This window comes from Heloderma suspectum, chromosome 1 (assembly GCF_057233095.1).
Source record: "Heloderma suspectum isolate Gila_16-S chromosome 1, 16-S_ref, whole genome shotgun sequence".
Taxonomy (NCBI): Eukaryota; Metazoa; Chordata; class Lepidosauria; order Squamata; family Helodermatidae; genus Heloderma; species Heloderma suspectum.
Genome location: NC_139458.1, coordinates 363,132,959 through 363,145,466, shown reverse-complemented (window position 1 = coordinate 363,145,466; position 12,508 = coordinate 363,132,959). Strand labels below are relative to the sequence as shown.

Below are 12,508 nucleotides of genomic sequence, written 5' to 3'. Positions count from 1 at the left end.
ACAATCTCACCTGACTAATGAAAAAAGAGAGCACCTGGTTTCACATCCCCAGATGATCTCACCTAGCAGCTGTTAGATGTTATAGGAACATGAGGGATAAGATGGAGCCTTAGATGGACTGCACAGCTCAAATTCCATGGAGTCGTGCAATAATTCCCCAGTACAACTTTCTGAAATCTACCCTCCAGGTATGAAGGTCACATCACCTTTGCCACAAGCAGTATCAAAACAGTATCAAAAACTAGTGCTGTGCCAAAAATTTCTCCCACAATTTTTGACCATTGTCATTCAATTTGAGAGAGAAAAGAAATTTCTTTCAAAAAGAAATTCACCGGTGAAAAGAAAATTTTGGAGAAATTCTCATGGGTTGGGTTCAGGGTTCTTGCGCTTTCCTTACATAGCAGGTAGCCAAGCAGTGTGCCCAAATGTCCCATGTTTCATTCTACAGTCATCACTCCAGCAAAGTGTAGCCTCCTCGGGTTCCCACACTTCAATTAAAGCCCAGGGGAAGACATCAAGAGGTAATTCCTTCCATAGGGTTTCTTCAGATCAGGAAGTGCAGGCAGCCTGGGAGATTGCAAAGCAATGGAAAGATGTGTAATAGAAAGAAAATACGCACACAGCACCTTTTTTTATTCTCCCAGGCATGTTAAGTTCCTCAGTTTGCATTGTTTCAAACCTGTTATTGCATTCGTAGATCTTTACACTGCTGCTGTTTTTATGCTGGTTTTATACTATAGTTTTAAACTTTTAAAAGGTATATATTAGGGCTGTGCACTGCTTTGGCCCAAGGCCTGAACCCCAAGTTGAAGTGGGCCTCTTCGGGTCACTTTGTGCCCATTCCGAGGTGAAGTGGAGGGGGCATGAAGTGACCTGGAGTGGGTTGGGGGTCGGCCCCCAACCCAGCCCCCCAGCGCCTCCAGGTCCTTACCTGAACCGCCTTCTCTGCCGCCACCGCCTCCTCCTCCATCACCGCTGCCGCCAGCTCCTCAGACCTGGATGTGCAGTGACTCTTCTTGCAGGGAGTCACCATTTAAAAAATGGCGATTCCCTGCAAGAAGACGAGTCACCGCGCATCCAGGCCTCAGGACCTGGCGGCGGTGGAGAAGGCGGCAGTGGAGAAGGCGGCGTCCCAGGTAAGGAGCTGGGGGATTGTGCGGGGGCATCAGGGGGGACCCAAAGCAGGGTTTGCCATCTGAATCCCACTTCGGGTTCAGGGCCGAGTCAGGTCGGGGGGGGGGGCCACCTCGGAAGCCGCAAACCCTGCACAGCCCTAGTATATATTATGTTTTGTTATGTTGCTGTATTTTGTGGTTTGAACTGTTGTGAACAGCTCAGAGAGCTTCAACTATTGGACAGTATAGAAATGTAATAAATTCAAGAAACTGAGCTGAATAATCATCGATCCTTTAACTGATTAATCTACTAACTAATTCTCAGTGTTATCCTATTACACAGAAATACCAAAACCAAAATTGCCTCAAAAATAACTAAATGTGCTCTTAACTTGAAACCTTACTGACTTTTATCTCCACTCATTAAAACTGTCCTCCGGTGAATAATCAACCAAAGCTTTAGTAGATTAATCCACTAAATCAACAAAAGCTTAGAGCTCTAGTTAAAAAACACAATGGGAGATGGTAGTGTAAACTCACTCTTCCCTAGAGCTCCTAAATCCCTCCCATGCCCAGGAATTCCAGGATAACATCAGCAACTATCACTGCACTGCTAACGTTTTAAGCTCTCGATCTCTCAATGGTCCTGCAGAGCTCTTTAGTCACGAAGAGCCGTTCTAGAAGCTGAAATGATTGAATGGATTATCAGTAAGAGAGAGAGTGCTCATTCAGACTCTTCCTGGATTAAACTAAGGAAGTATCTTACAAGTGCATCACTCAGATGACCAATGGTTGTATATGTTGATATACGAATATTGTAGCAGAGACCCGGGGGGGCGGGGGGAAATAAACATCATAAACAGCCTTGGCTAAATTCAGTGGGAATTGGAAACAGTGGTTGCACAGCCCAGTTTGGTTCTGAGCACTTAAGTGACCTAGCTGGGAATGTGGGGTCAAGAAGCCTTCTTAGGAACATAGGAACCTGCCTTATACTGAGTCAAACCTATGGTACTGTCAACACCAACTGGCAATGGCTCTCCAGAGTTGCAGGCAGGATTTCATCCTAGCCCTTCTGGACATGCTGGGGATTAAACCTGGGACCTGCTGCATGCAAAGCATGGGCTCTGCCACTGTGCCACAGCCCCTCCCCCTTGTTAATGCAAGGGAGCAGGGGCAGGGGCTTCAGGGGGAAGGGGAATCAGCAAAAATCACCACCCCCTGTTCCACTGATGGAAGCCTCTGCTGAATCAAAGAGCCTTCTGTTAGTGGAGAGACACCACTGGATACAACCCATTACATGGTATTATTGAGCTTATTTATCTCTTGAACACAACATCTGCATGCTCATTCCCACAGCCACTCTGCTTTAACAGAAAGCAGTTGTAGGTTCACAACAGTGCAAAAAGATCAAGAGATCCACTGAGCCCAACTGGGGTCATGGCACCCTGTCTTATAATCCACCTGACGTTTTACTGTAAGACAAAAATTTTGGTTTATTTTAAGCATTTATCTAGGAAGAGAATGACTAATGCCATTATCATGGAGAGAATGGCGCCATGACTAACTGTTCCAAGGAAATGTATCTTGTCTCTTTGCTGTGATCTCAGTGTACATTTACTTCATCTGTCTTAACCTTTTGCTGGGTTTATTTATTGTGGTTCTGTTTTATAGGGCTATTTAATGGTTTTAAGTAGTTTGTGTTAACCACTCAGAGAATGTTAGTTACTGGGTGGTGTACAAATATTGTAAAATAAAAAAAACAAAACAAAATAAATAAGTCAGCATGAAAGTAGTTGAAGGCACCCATCATTACAACATGTTCTCATTTAGCTCCCTCCCTGATTTCTTTGTCCTTCTTAAGGTCATCTACCAAGTTTTCGTTAGGGAGATAATATGGCCAAAGTACAACTATATTTGCTCCATGTCCTGTTTCCTCTGGAGGTTCGTTTGGCTGGGATTTAGGATGAGGCCTTTTTGGATGCAGCATCCAGACTGTGGAACTCTCTTCCTTTGGAACCCTAAGTTACCTCCCTCTTTTTTTTTGGGGGGGGGACATTTCAGCAAATTGCAAGGACACTTCTTATTTTGCAAAGCCTTTGGTTTGCTTTGTGTTTTTGCTCTCCTGCCACAATGCTTCTCGCTTGCTCTAGTTTTCAGATCTCTCTTTTACTGTTGCTTTGTTATTGATATATCATATTTTGTTTTTTAAATGGTTGTAAGCTTCCTTGGCAGGCATATTGGACCCATAAAGCAGGGTACTAATGTCTTAATATAAACAAATGCTACTTTGGGAGCCTGGTGTTTTTACTCAGTGATTCCTTTTAAGTTTTCTAGTTTGTTGGACTCTATGCCCTCTATGTTATGTATAGAGTAAATACCACAACCAAAATGCCCTTTTCTGTTTTTGCTATATATTTTATATACAGGGATATCCCACAGATCACCACATCCCAATACTCATTTTTAATATTCCACCACATTTCCGATATCCTCACTATATCTGCATTGATGCTCTCTTTCAGTACCATTCACTCAAAATTCCCCATCTTAGTTTTGTAGCTTCTAGTATTTGCATATAAACACCTAGACATTGTGTCCTTCTCAAATGTCCTTTTCATGTGCAAAGTTTCCTATGAAAGTTTGGTCTCTTTAAACATCATTTGTTTATCTTTGCAGATTCTACCCTATTCCCTTATTTTAAGGATCTGAAACATTATCCCATCATCCATAAGGGATAAACCAGGGGTGGGCAGGCTTGTCAAATCCACTTTGTATTTTACTAGAACCTTGAGATCCACGAACTAGAGCCAGGTGCAAAAGACATACGCACAGAATTAACACAGGATTTGTTTTCAGTACCAGAACTGAACTCAGCTCACAGTCCTTTCGTGCAAAAGTCTGCTCCTAGTTACCCCAAACTTTCTCCATTTCAGCAGCTTAATTTAGGCAGAAAAAGTCATGTTGTTATTGCTATTGCTAAACAACAGAGAGTCAGAAACTCTTGCAGATCTACTGCAAATCACCCACAGATCTACCAGTAGACCCTGATCTACCTTCAGCCCACCTTGAGATAAAGTGTCCTGACATTCCCCTAGGAACTTCCTATCTTGACCTCTATTACCGATCCAGAGAATGGGATTTCAGACTGCTTAAATATAGAATGGATGGCAAGAGTATACAATCATACAATTCCCAGCATGCTGGCTAGGGCATGCTGGGAGTTGTAGGACTTTTTTCTGTCTAAACTTTCATGGGATTGTACCCTTAATTATTTTGATCCCAGCTCCCATGCCAATCTTTTAAAAAAGATCTTCATCACTCCATTTCCAGAACAAAGAGCTCACAGTTTCTTTAGTTTTTTTGACGATACTGAGATCATTTGGGGGGATTTGGCTATCTGTTGTTGCCACAGAATTATGTCCAATAACTTGAACTTTGTGAATGTTTATGTCTTATCTAGGCTAGGATCCAGAGTACACTTGAAATCAACACAATGTACTTATAATCAAATGTGCTTAGGGTCAGAAGGCAAATCTGAATATTGATCAAGTACATGAATTACAGCCAGGGGTACAAAAACTGAAAATGCTTCTCTTCTTTTATTCCACATCTAGGCCACTAAATCACAGCACGAACAGAGCTGTGCAAGAGCCACTAAAGCAGGGGTGGGCAACTTGTGGCCCTCCAGATGTTGTTGGCTTACAACTCCCATCAGCCCTAGCCAGTATAGCCAATGGTTGGGGATGACGGGAGTTGTAGGTCAAAACATCTGGAGGACCGCAAGTTGCCCACCCCTGCCCTAAAGGCTGGATTTTAAAGCTCCACAGAACCATGCAGTCTCTGAGCTATTGGTCCACAACCTTGGGAGGAAGAGAGCTGTGCAACCTCTGAGCTTTCCTGAGTGAGTTCAGGGAAGCTTCCCCACTGGAGCGAGAAAAAATTAAGGAGGTTCCCTTTATAGCTTTTCTATAAGCCCTCCCACCAGTTATGTGACTAAAGCTTACAGAGTGCACATGAAGTCACCTACCCAAGCATCAACTCATTTGGGTCAAGAAGCTTCCCCAAGCTTGCTCAAACAAACTCAGGGGCAATGACCTCCTCAAAGCTGCATTCAGTGCCAATAGAGCTCAACAACTTACACACTTCCTTGGGGCCTAATAAAATATTTATTTTATTCAAAATATTTCTTGACTGCCTTTCAGGGCAGAAGCCCTCTCAAGGCAGCTTACAGCAATAGAATACATAAGAACGGTTAAAATATTAAAAACAATAAAAACATAAACACAGTATAATAGCAATAAAAACAATAAAAGCCAATGATAAAACCAGCAACAATAACAATGGCAATACCAGTGACAACAGCAGTCATATCAAGAGAAGGCCACAGTAAAATAATATGAAAAAAATAATCACCCCTTTCTTTCTCTGTCTCTCTCTCTCATTTTTTTTTTTTACCCAGCTCTGTCTAAGCTGTGATAAGTGTCCAGGGTTTAGCCACAACATAGATACAACGTCGAGGGCCAGTTGCCTGCATTTTTTAAATTTTTATTTCAAAATAAAATAAAATTTCACAATGTGAAAGCATTGTGAGCCAGAAGAGAACTCTCAGAAAACAGAGGAATGTCCCCCTCCCCTGCAAATTCTAATAAATATCAAACCAATCCCAAACTGACTCACCCATCACTACTGGCAACCATTTTCAACACATCTCTTGCTCGTATCGTCCACGACTTATAACTTAGCACAGTGAATGTATCCAATATAGCTGTGGGGTTCTGCATTAAGAAAATGGCAAAATGCTAAAATAAAATGTCACCAACCAAAACCAGCATGTTTCACTGCCGTGTATGTATAAAATCTGGTATTGCCCATTTTTAAGAGACATACCTTTGCTAGCACACTTTGCTGAACAAGAGCTTTTTGTCCAACTTTGAATTTCCTAGCCAGTGTCATGAGGTGGGGGTGGGGGTGTCGTCTCACCTGATTAGACAATCTATCCCCCACCAAGTGTCTGCCTAGACATTGATTCTATGGTTGTCAGATATAGCCTAGATGAAAATGGGCAGGATCTATGGCTCATGCAAAGCTGCAGAATGCCAGACAGCCCTGCACCATGGACTCTGGTGATCAGATCCTTAGGGTCAATTCACACATACATCTGCCATCACTGAGTCCTCATTGCTCAGGGACTCTCAGCTGAACATGCAGACTGTCTCTATGGAGGGGAAGATATTGCATGAGAGCGATCCAAAAGCTGACTCCGCTGTGTGCGATACGTGACCATTCTGTACCCGTAAGTCATCCCTTGATGTTGCAGCCGCTGAGCGATGAGCGTTCAGTTGTTAACTCCCCCTAAAACTGTGAAAGGCAAAGGGAAACAACAAATGCTTGTGAATCAAGCTAATGCTGGTTTCACCAAGCGAGGGCAACTCACACACGTCAGTTTCCAAACTAGCCAAGCCCTGGCTTCCCATGACTAAGCTTTCAAGACTCCTGACTGTTGTGTGAATCTAGACTCTAGAAAAACCAGGGAAAACTTAAGCTCTGCCCAATCCTGAAAGGAGGCGAGGACCGAACAGCCATCACGCCCCTACCGCTACTGTGTCGCCCATTTCCCACCACGGAGGAGGGCTCCTTTTCCTAATGACTAACAGACATGATGGAGTCTGCCCTGCAAGCCAGTCCAGTTAATGAGGCCAGGATGCAGTCAGACATTCGGGGCTGGGCTGTCGCACTAGCTCTAGGGATCCAGCATCCCTGGCAGACACCTGAGAGATACCCGCTCAGTGGCTCATTCTTATGGGCTGCCGCCCAGTTCTTTTCAAGGTGCATTGAGTTAGCTTGGCTCAGAGGTTGAACACCCAAGTGCTTGCAGTCAGGAAGCCCTGGGAGGGATCGGCCCAAGCGGCATTAGTGGATTTTGTCTGAAACAGTCACTTATTTATTTACAATATTCACATACTGCTCCACATCAAAGATTCCGGAGCCGTCAACAACAAGATAAAAGAATAAAACACCATATTAAAACAATGGAAAACATTTTAACAGAAGCAGATGATTGCGAAGGCTCCCCGCCGCCGCCACCGTTCTTTGGAGCACCGCCACACTTCCGAGGCGCCTTGTGCCAGAATGCTCTGCAGCCCCCTCACACTCTAGACAGCAGACAGCACAGCTCGGGGGGGGGGGTCCCTGGATTTCGGGAATTCTCATCTAGCAAACCCAAGCGGGATTCGCAGCTCTAAGGATCTGCCCTCCAACCCAACAGATTTGGGGAGGGGGAGAAATAGAGCAGGGATGAGCCCCCCCCTTTCCTCGCCCCTTCTACTTCGTCTTCGATTTGCCTCCCGATTTGCCTCTGCAGCGATGCCTGCAGCCTCCCCCCTGGCCCTGGCAAGAAGATCGGCTTCTCTTCTCTCTCTCCGGCTCCTGCAGCAGATGGCTCTGCTCTGGCAGGGCCACCGTCCTTCCCCCAGACTTCGAGCGCTCAGGTGCCTGACAGGAGAAGAGGGCAACGGCTTCCGACGTACACCACACAAGCGCGCGCACACGCGCCTCTCCGGGCCTTAACCTCTTCTAGCAGAAAAGAAAAAAGAAAAGAAAAGAAAAGAAAAGAAAAGAAAAGAAAAGGCACGCCGTCCTCCCTGATGCAACAGGGGACCGTCCAACCACCCCACGCTCGCTCTCGCTCGCTCTCCTTCTCAGCCGCGCGGAGTCAAGAGGAGGAGGCGGCCCTTGAAGCAAGGAGCTGCTGGGTCCAGCAACCCGACGTGGAGGAAGCCACCTAGCCAGGGGCCAGCCGGGGCGTCCTTCCGAACCTCGCGGCTTTCTTCGCTAAGCGCGAGTCCTGGAAGTCCTCCTAAGCCCAGGTGCAGTCGAGGCTGGCGGCCCCGATGTCAGTGGGGCCGGGCATCCGCTCCGGCTTTCAGTCAGAACTCTCAAGGAGCTACCCGAGGCGATGAACCCAATTTGGGCAGCTCCCTTAGAGTTCTGACTGAAACCCGGAGCTGATTCCCGGCCCCACTAACACCGGAGCAGCCAGCCTCCACTACTCAGTTGCCGGGGGGGGGGGGGGCTGTGCCTTCCCCCACACACTCCCTAATCCCCCCCCCACACACACACACAGAGACCCACACATTTTGAGCCCCCCGTCACGCGCACACGCGCCGAGCCGATTTACCGCTGCTGTCCTGGAAAGAAGGGGTCGGCGTGTTTGTGAGGCTGGGGCTCCAGCCCCTCTTGGCTTCCTCCTCCTCCTCCTGCTGCTGCGGCTCCAGGGGCCCGGGACAACCCGCCTCCGAGCCGCCCTGCGCTTGCTGCTGCTGCTCCGCCTTGGAGCCGCGGCGTCCCCCGGCCCTGCTCCGGTGGTTGCGTCCCGCCTCGGCCGGGCTCCGGCGCGCCGCCGCCGCCTCGCCGCCGCCGCCGCTGTCGCCGCCCTCCTCCTCGGAGGCCGAGCGGGACTCGGCCGTGGTGCTGTAGAAGGGGTTGCCGCCGCTGCTGTCCTGGCCCGACTCGCCGAAGACGTCGTCCGAGATCTGCAGGCTCTCGTAGCGGCAGCGGGCCGCCTCCAGCAGGGACAGCGCCTTGAGCCGCTGGCCGCCGCCCTCCGCCATCATCTCGCCCGGCGGCGGCGGCGTCAGCAAGAGTCCCCGCTCTGCCGGGCCCTCCGGCCGCAGGCAGCAACCTAGCAGCAGCAGCGGCTCGGCCACCGACGGAGGCAAGCAGGCTGGGGAAGCGCCGCCGCCGCCGCAGCCGCCGCTTTCCCTTTCCCTTTCCCCTCCTCCGCCGCCGCCGCCGCCGCCGCCGCCGCCGCCGCCGCCTCGCAGCCCAGCCTCCCGCTCTCCCCGGCACAACCCGCCCCTGTGCGCGTGCAGAGCCATGGGTGGAAGCAGCCAGCTCAACATCGCTCCGGATGCCTCATCGAGCCAATTGCAGCTGCAGCCCCGAAAGCGGGAGGTGGGGTTTTATGGGCGCTCCCGACGCCCTGAGCCCGCCCACTTCCCCACCCCCCAAGCGGGGGGGTCTCCGCCCTTTAAAATCGCAGGCTCGGCGTGCAGCAGGGGCGAAACAGCTGCTGCTGCGCAAAGCACAGCCGCCCGGCGATGGAAAGCGGCCAGCAGCTCGCTCCCTGCACGTGACGCGCCAACACGCCCAGGGGCCTTTCGCAGCTCCCGGGGGGATATATCTGGCAAGGCAGAGTTATCCCAGCCCTCCCCAAGCGGCGCTGTCCAGAAGTGCCGGACTACAACGCCAGCATCCCCTAAGGGGATAGAGCTGCCCTAGCCTTCCCCGCCCGGGGCCCCGCCGGAAGTTTCCGACTACAACTCCCAGCATCCCCTTAGGCTTGGAAGGTCGCGTTATCCGGTTTTCTTCCCTTGGGCTCCGCTCGCGTGGCGCTGTCCGGCAGCTCTGGTGCTGAAGCCCACCAACCCCCGAGGCGCCTCGAGTGCTCAGCGAGCAAGGCATGTGACTTTACCATGACAGGAGGCTGAGTCACTGCTGACCAATTGGCACATGGTCGGCACAGGAAGGCGACCAGCAGCAGGACCCAGCAGGACCAGCGCCAGGAGGAGCCGGAACAGAATCGGAAGAACTGCACGCCTTTCTGCACGAACGGTGGGGCATGACAATCGCCCAGCAATAATAACCATCCTGTCACATCCGCTTCATCGAAAATAGCATCTGCAGCCACGCGTCACTTTCATGTCAGAGTAGATTGGAGCGGCACTAATGCATCACCGAGAGAGTGTGAGAGTGAGAGCGAGCGAGAGAGAGAGAGCACTTTACATCAACTGGGAAAGACTGCAAGAGGGGCAGCGTTGCTGTTTATCTCCAACTCTAGAAACTGCCAAGGTTATGAAAATGGGTCTATGTACCAAAGTATTCAAAAGTCAACATTGTTTTTGAAAGAAATGGCTGTGTCATATGATGACCTATATCCTATGAACACAATGTCGGTAGTAGTCAACAACATGTAGATCTAATGAGTGCTGGAAGAATAAAAGATGTAACCAAAATCATTGACACAATTACCTGTCCAAACCAAATCAGGTTGCTCCCATTTCAGATCTCTCTGAATTTTCCTACAGACTTTAATGTTCTTCAGTTTAAGATATTATTTAGATGGAGGCAAATGTGCACAGTCCCGAAAGATCTCAAAATGCATGTCTGCGTTAACACATAATTAAATGATTCCACGCTAAGGTTATAATGCAGAAAAGGTAACACTAAGAGCGTGCATGTTTTTTCAATGTTATTTTAGAGGTGGCCCTTAATGCCGCTGTCCAATGTCGCCTTGGCGCTGCTACAGCCCTGCTTCTCAAACTTTCTATTTTTTCAACAGACCACTTGAAAATTGCTGGGGGTCTCAATGGACCAATCAACAAACTTTCTCTTGTTGATCTACAGCTCAAAGCCCATACATGGCCCATACTTTAATAACATTATTTTTCTTCAGTGCTGACATCATTGTCAAAACCACTCCCATATTGTGAAAATCACAGGCCTGAGGCCAGGCAACTGAGAAGGGTCCCTTTAACTGGTATATTCTTTAGGGAATCCATTGATTGATCTGATTTTAAAAGCAAAAGAAAATACTGGTATCTGACTCCAGCCTTTCCCCAGAACTAAATAGGCTCTGATTCAGCTGTCGTCACAGGCAACCAGCCATATGTAATAATTCATGGCCTAGGTGTTGATACACACCCCCATTCACGTCATGGGTTTGGCTGAGTATCTGAAGTAGCACTTCTCCCTGTATCAGCCTGCCCATGCTTTAAGATCAGCAGGGGAAGCTCTTCCCCAAGTACTGTTGATACATTGGGGGTATTCGGATGATCGCGTAGCAAGAAGAAGCCCTCGTGACTTCTCCCCTTGCCCCCACACATGCTGTGCATGCTGTCGGCATTTGCATAATTCCCCATAATGCAGTGAGGGTTGGTGTGTCATCCAAATCTGGCATACAGCATGGTGGTGGTGGCTTCATAACCACCTTACAACTCCTACTGCAAGTCATGGGTTGTAGGGTGGGTATGAAGCTATCCGCGCAGCAGCACACACCAGGTTCAGATGACATGCCAACCCATGCTGCATCGTGGAGAATTATGCACATGGAGGTCACGCGTGCAGCATGTGACGGCCAAAAAGCCACGATGGCTTCTTCTCCCTATGTGATCGTCTGAACCCAGTCAATGTGTGACAACAAGGGAGAAAGTCTTCTCTACTGTGGTACCCTGGTTGTGGAACACCCCCCCACACACACAGGTGTGACTCGTGCAACACTATATTCTTTTCATTGCCAGGTCAAAATGTATTTGCCCAGGCATTTTACGCTGGATCTTAAGCTGATTGGTGTGAGCTGTCTATTTTGTGTATTTATTTCTGGTATCATAAAATCAAATATTTTAAATACATAATAACAAATAATGGTGTCTGCAGATAAGAAAGTACATGCAGATGTGCATCCACATCAGCAATGCATACAAAAGACTGACAATTTGGTATTTCTTGGCTGGATTGGGACAATCATTTGTACATAAATTCCACGGAAACAAAACTAATTTCTTTTAGGACAGGGATGGTAAGTATATTCAGGATTGGTGTTCAAAACTGTAAACATAAAGGCAGCTTAGTTGTAGCAACGAACTACTACAAACAATTGTTTGTTTTTTCATATGGAAAAGCTGGTATCTATGAGTTTACAAAGTATATATCATATACCAGCTTTGCCCAATTTGGTATCCTCTGCATATGTTGAACTATAATTCCCATCATACCCAGCAAGCATGGACATTGGATGGGTATGATGAGAACTGTAGTCTAACACATCTGGAGACCACCAGGTTGAGGAAGACTACTATATACCAGGTGTGGACAGAAGATAGATTGGGATGTTCTGGTAGAACTCTGGGTGATCTGAAATAGATCTGCAAGGATTTCTTAGTCCCAACTGTTTAACAATATTAATGATTCCCACTTAGGGACGTCAGAGAATTCTGCCACAGACTCAAGTGAGGCCGGATTCTAAAGAATCCGGCCCCCTGGAATCCGTGATGGAACGGCCTACGCCCCCCGCCACCCCGCAGAATCCCCCCGGAACGGAGCTTACCTGGCGGCGGATGCGGCGGCGGTTCCGGCTGGTCTCCTGGCTGATGCCGGGTCATAGCGGCTGCCATTTGCATGGCTTCCTTTTGCCATGATAGGCTATGTAAATACTTGTGTAGCCTATCACGGCTTGGCAGCCACACAAATGGAGGCTGGCGTAGCAACTGCCATTTGCGGCCGCGGCAGCCTGGCTACAGCCAGAATTCCGGCTGTGGCCAGCCCCGGCCAGTGGCTCTGCAGAGTCACCGTGGAGTGGAGCCAACCGGGGAGGATTCCGGGGGGAGGGACGGAGT

The 12,508-nt window shown here is 48.6% G+C and overlaps 1 protein-coding gene across 1 annotated transcript in view; it reads right to left on the bottom strand.

The window, feature by feature from the left end:
- The window catches only part of PGBD5 (piggyBac transposable element derived 5), a 109,174-nt gene extending 100,074 nt beyond the window's left edge, over positions 1-9,100 (bottom strand). Inside the window, exon 1 of the mRNA XM_084828112.1 lies at positions 8,293-9,100. Within this exon, the coding sequence (XP_084684238.1) occupies positions 8,293-9,016 (724 nt within the window). The 5' untranslated portion in view covers positions 9,017-9,100. The remainder of the gene's footprint in view (positions 1-8,292) is intronic.
- Between the last annotated feature and the right edge of the window lie 3,408 nt (positions 9,101-12,508).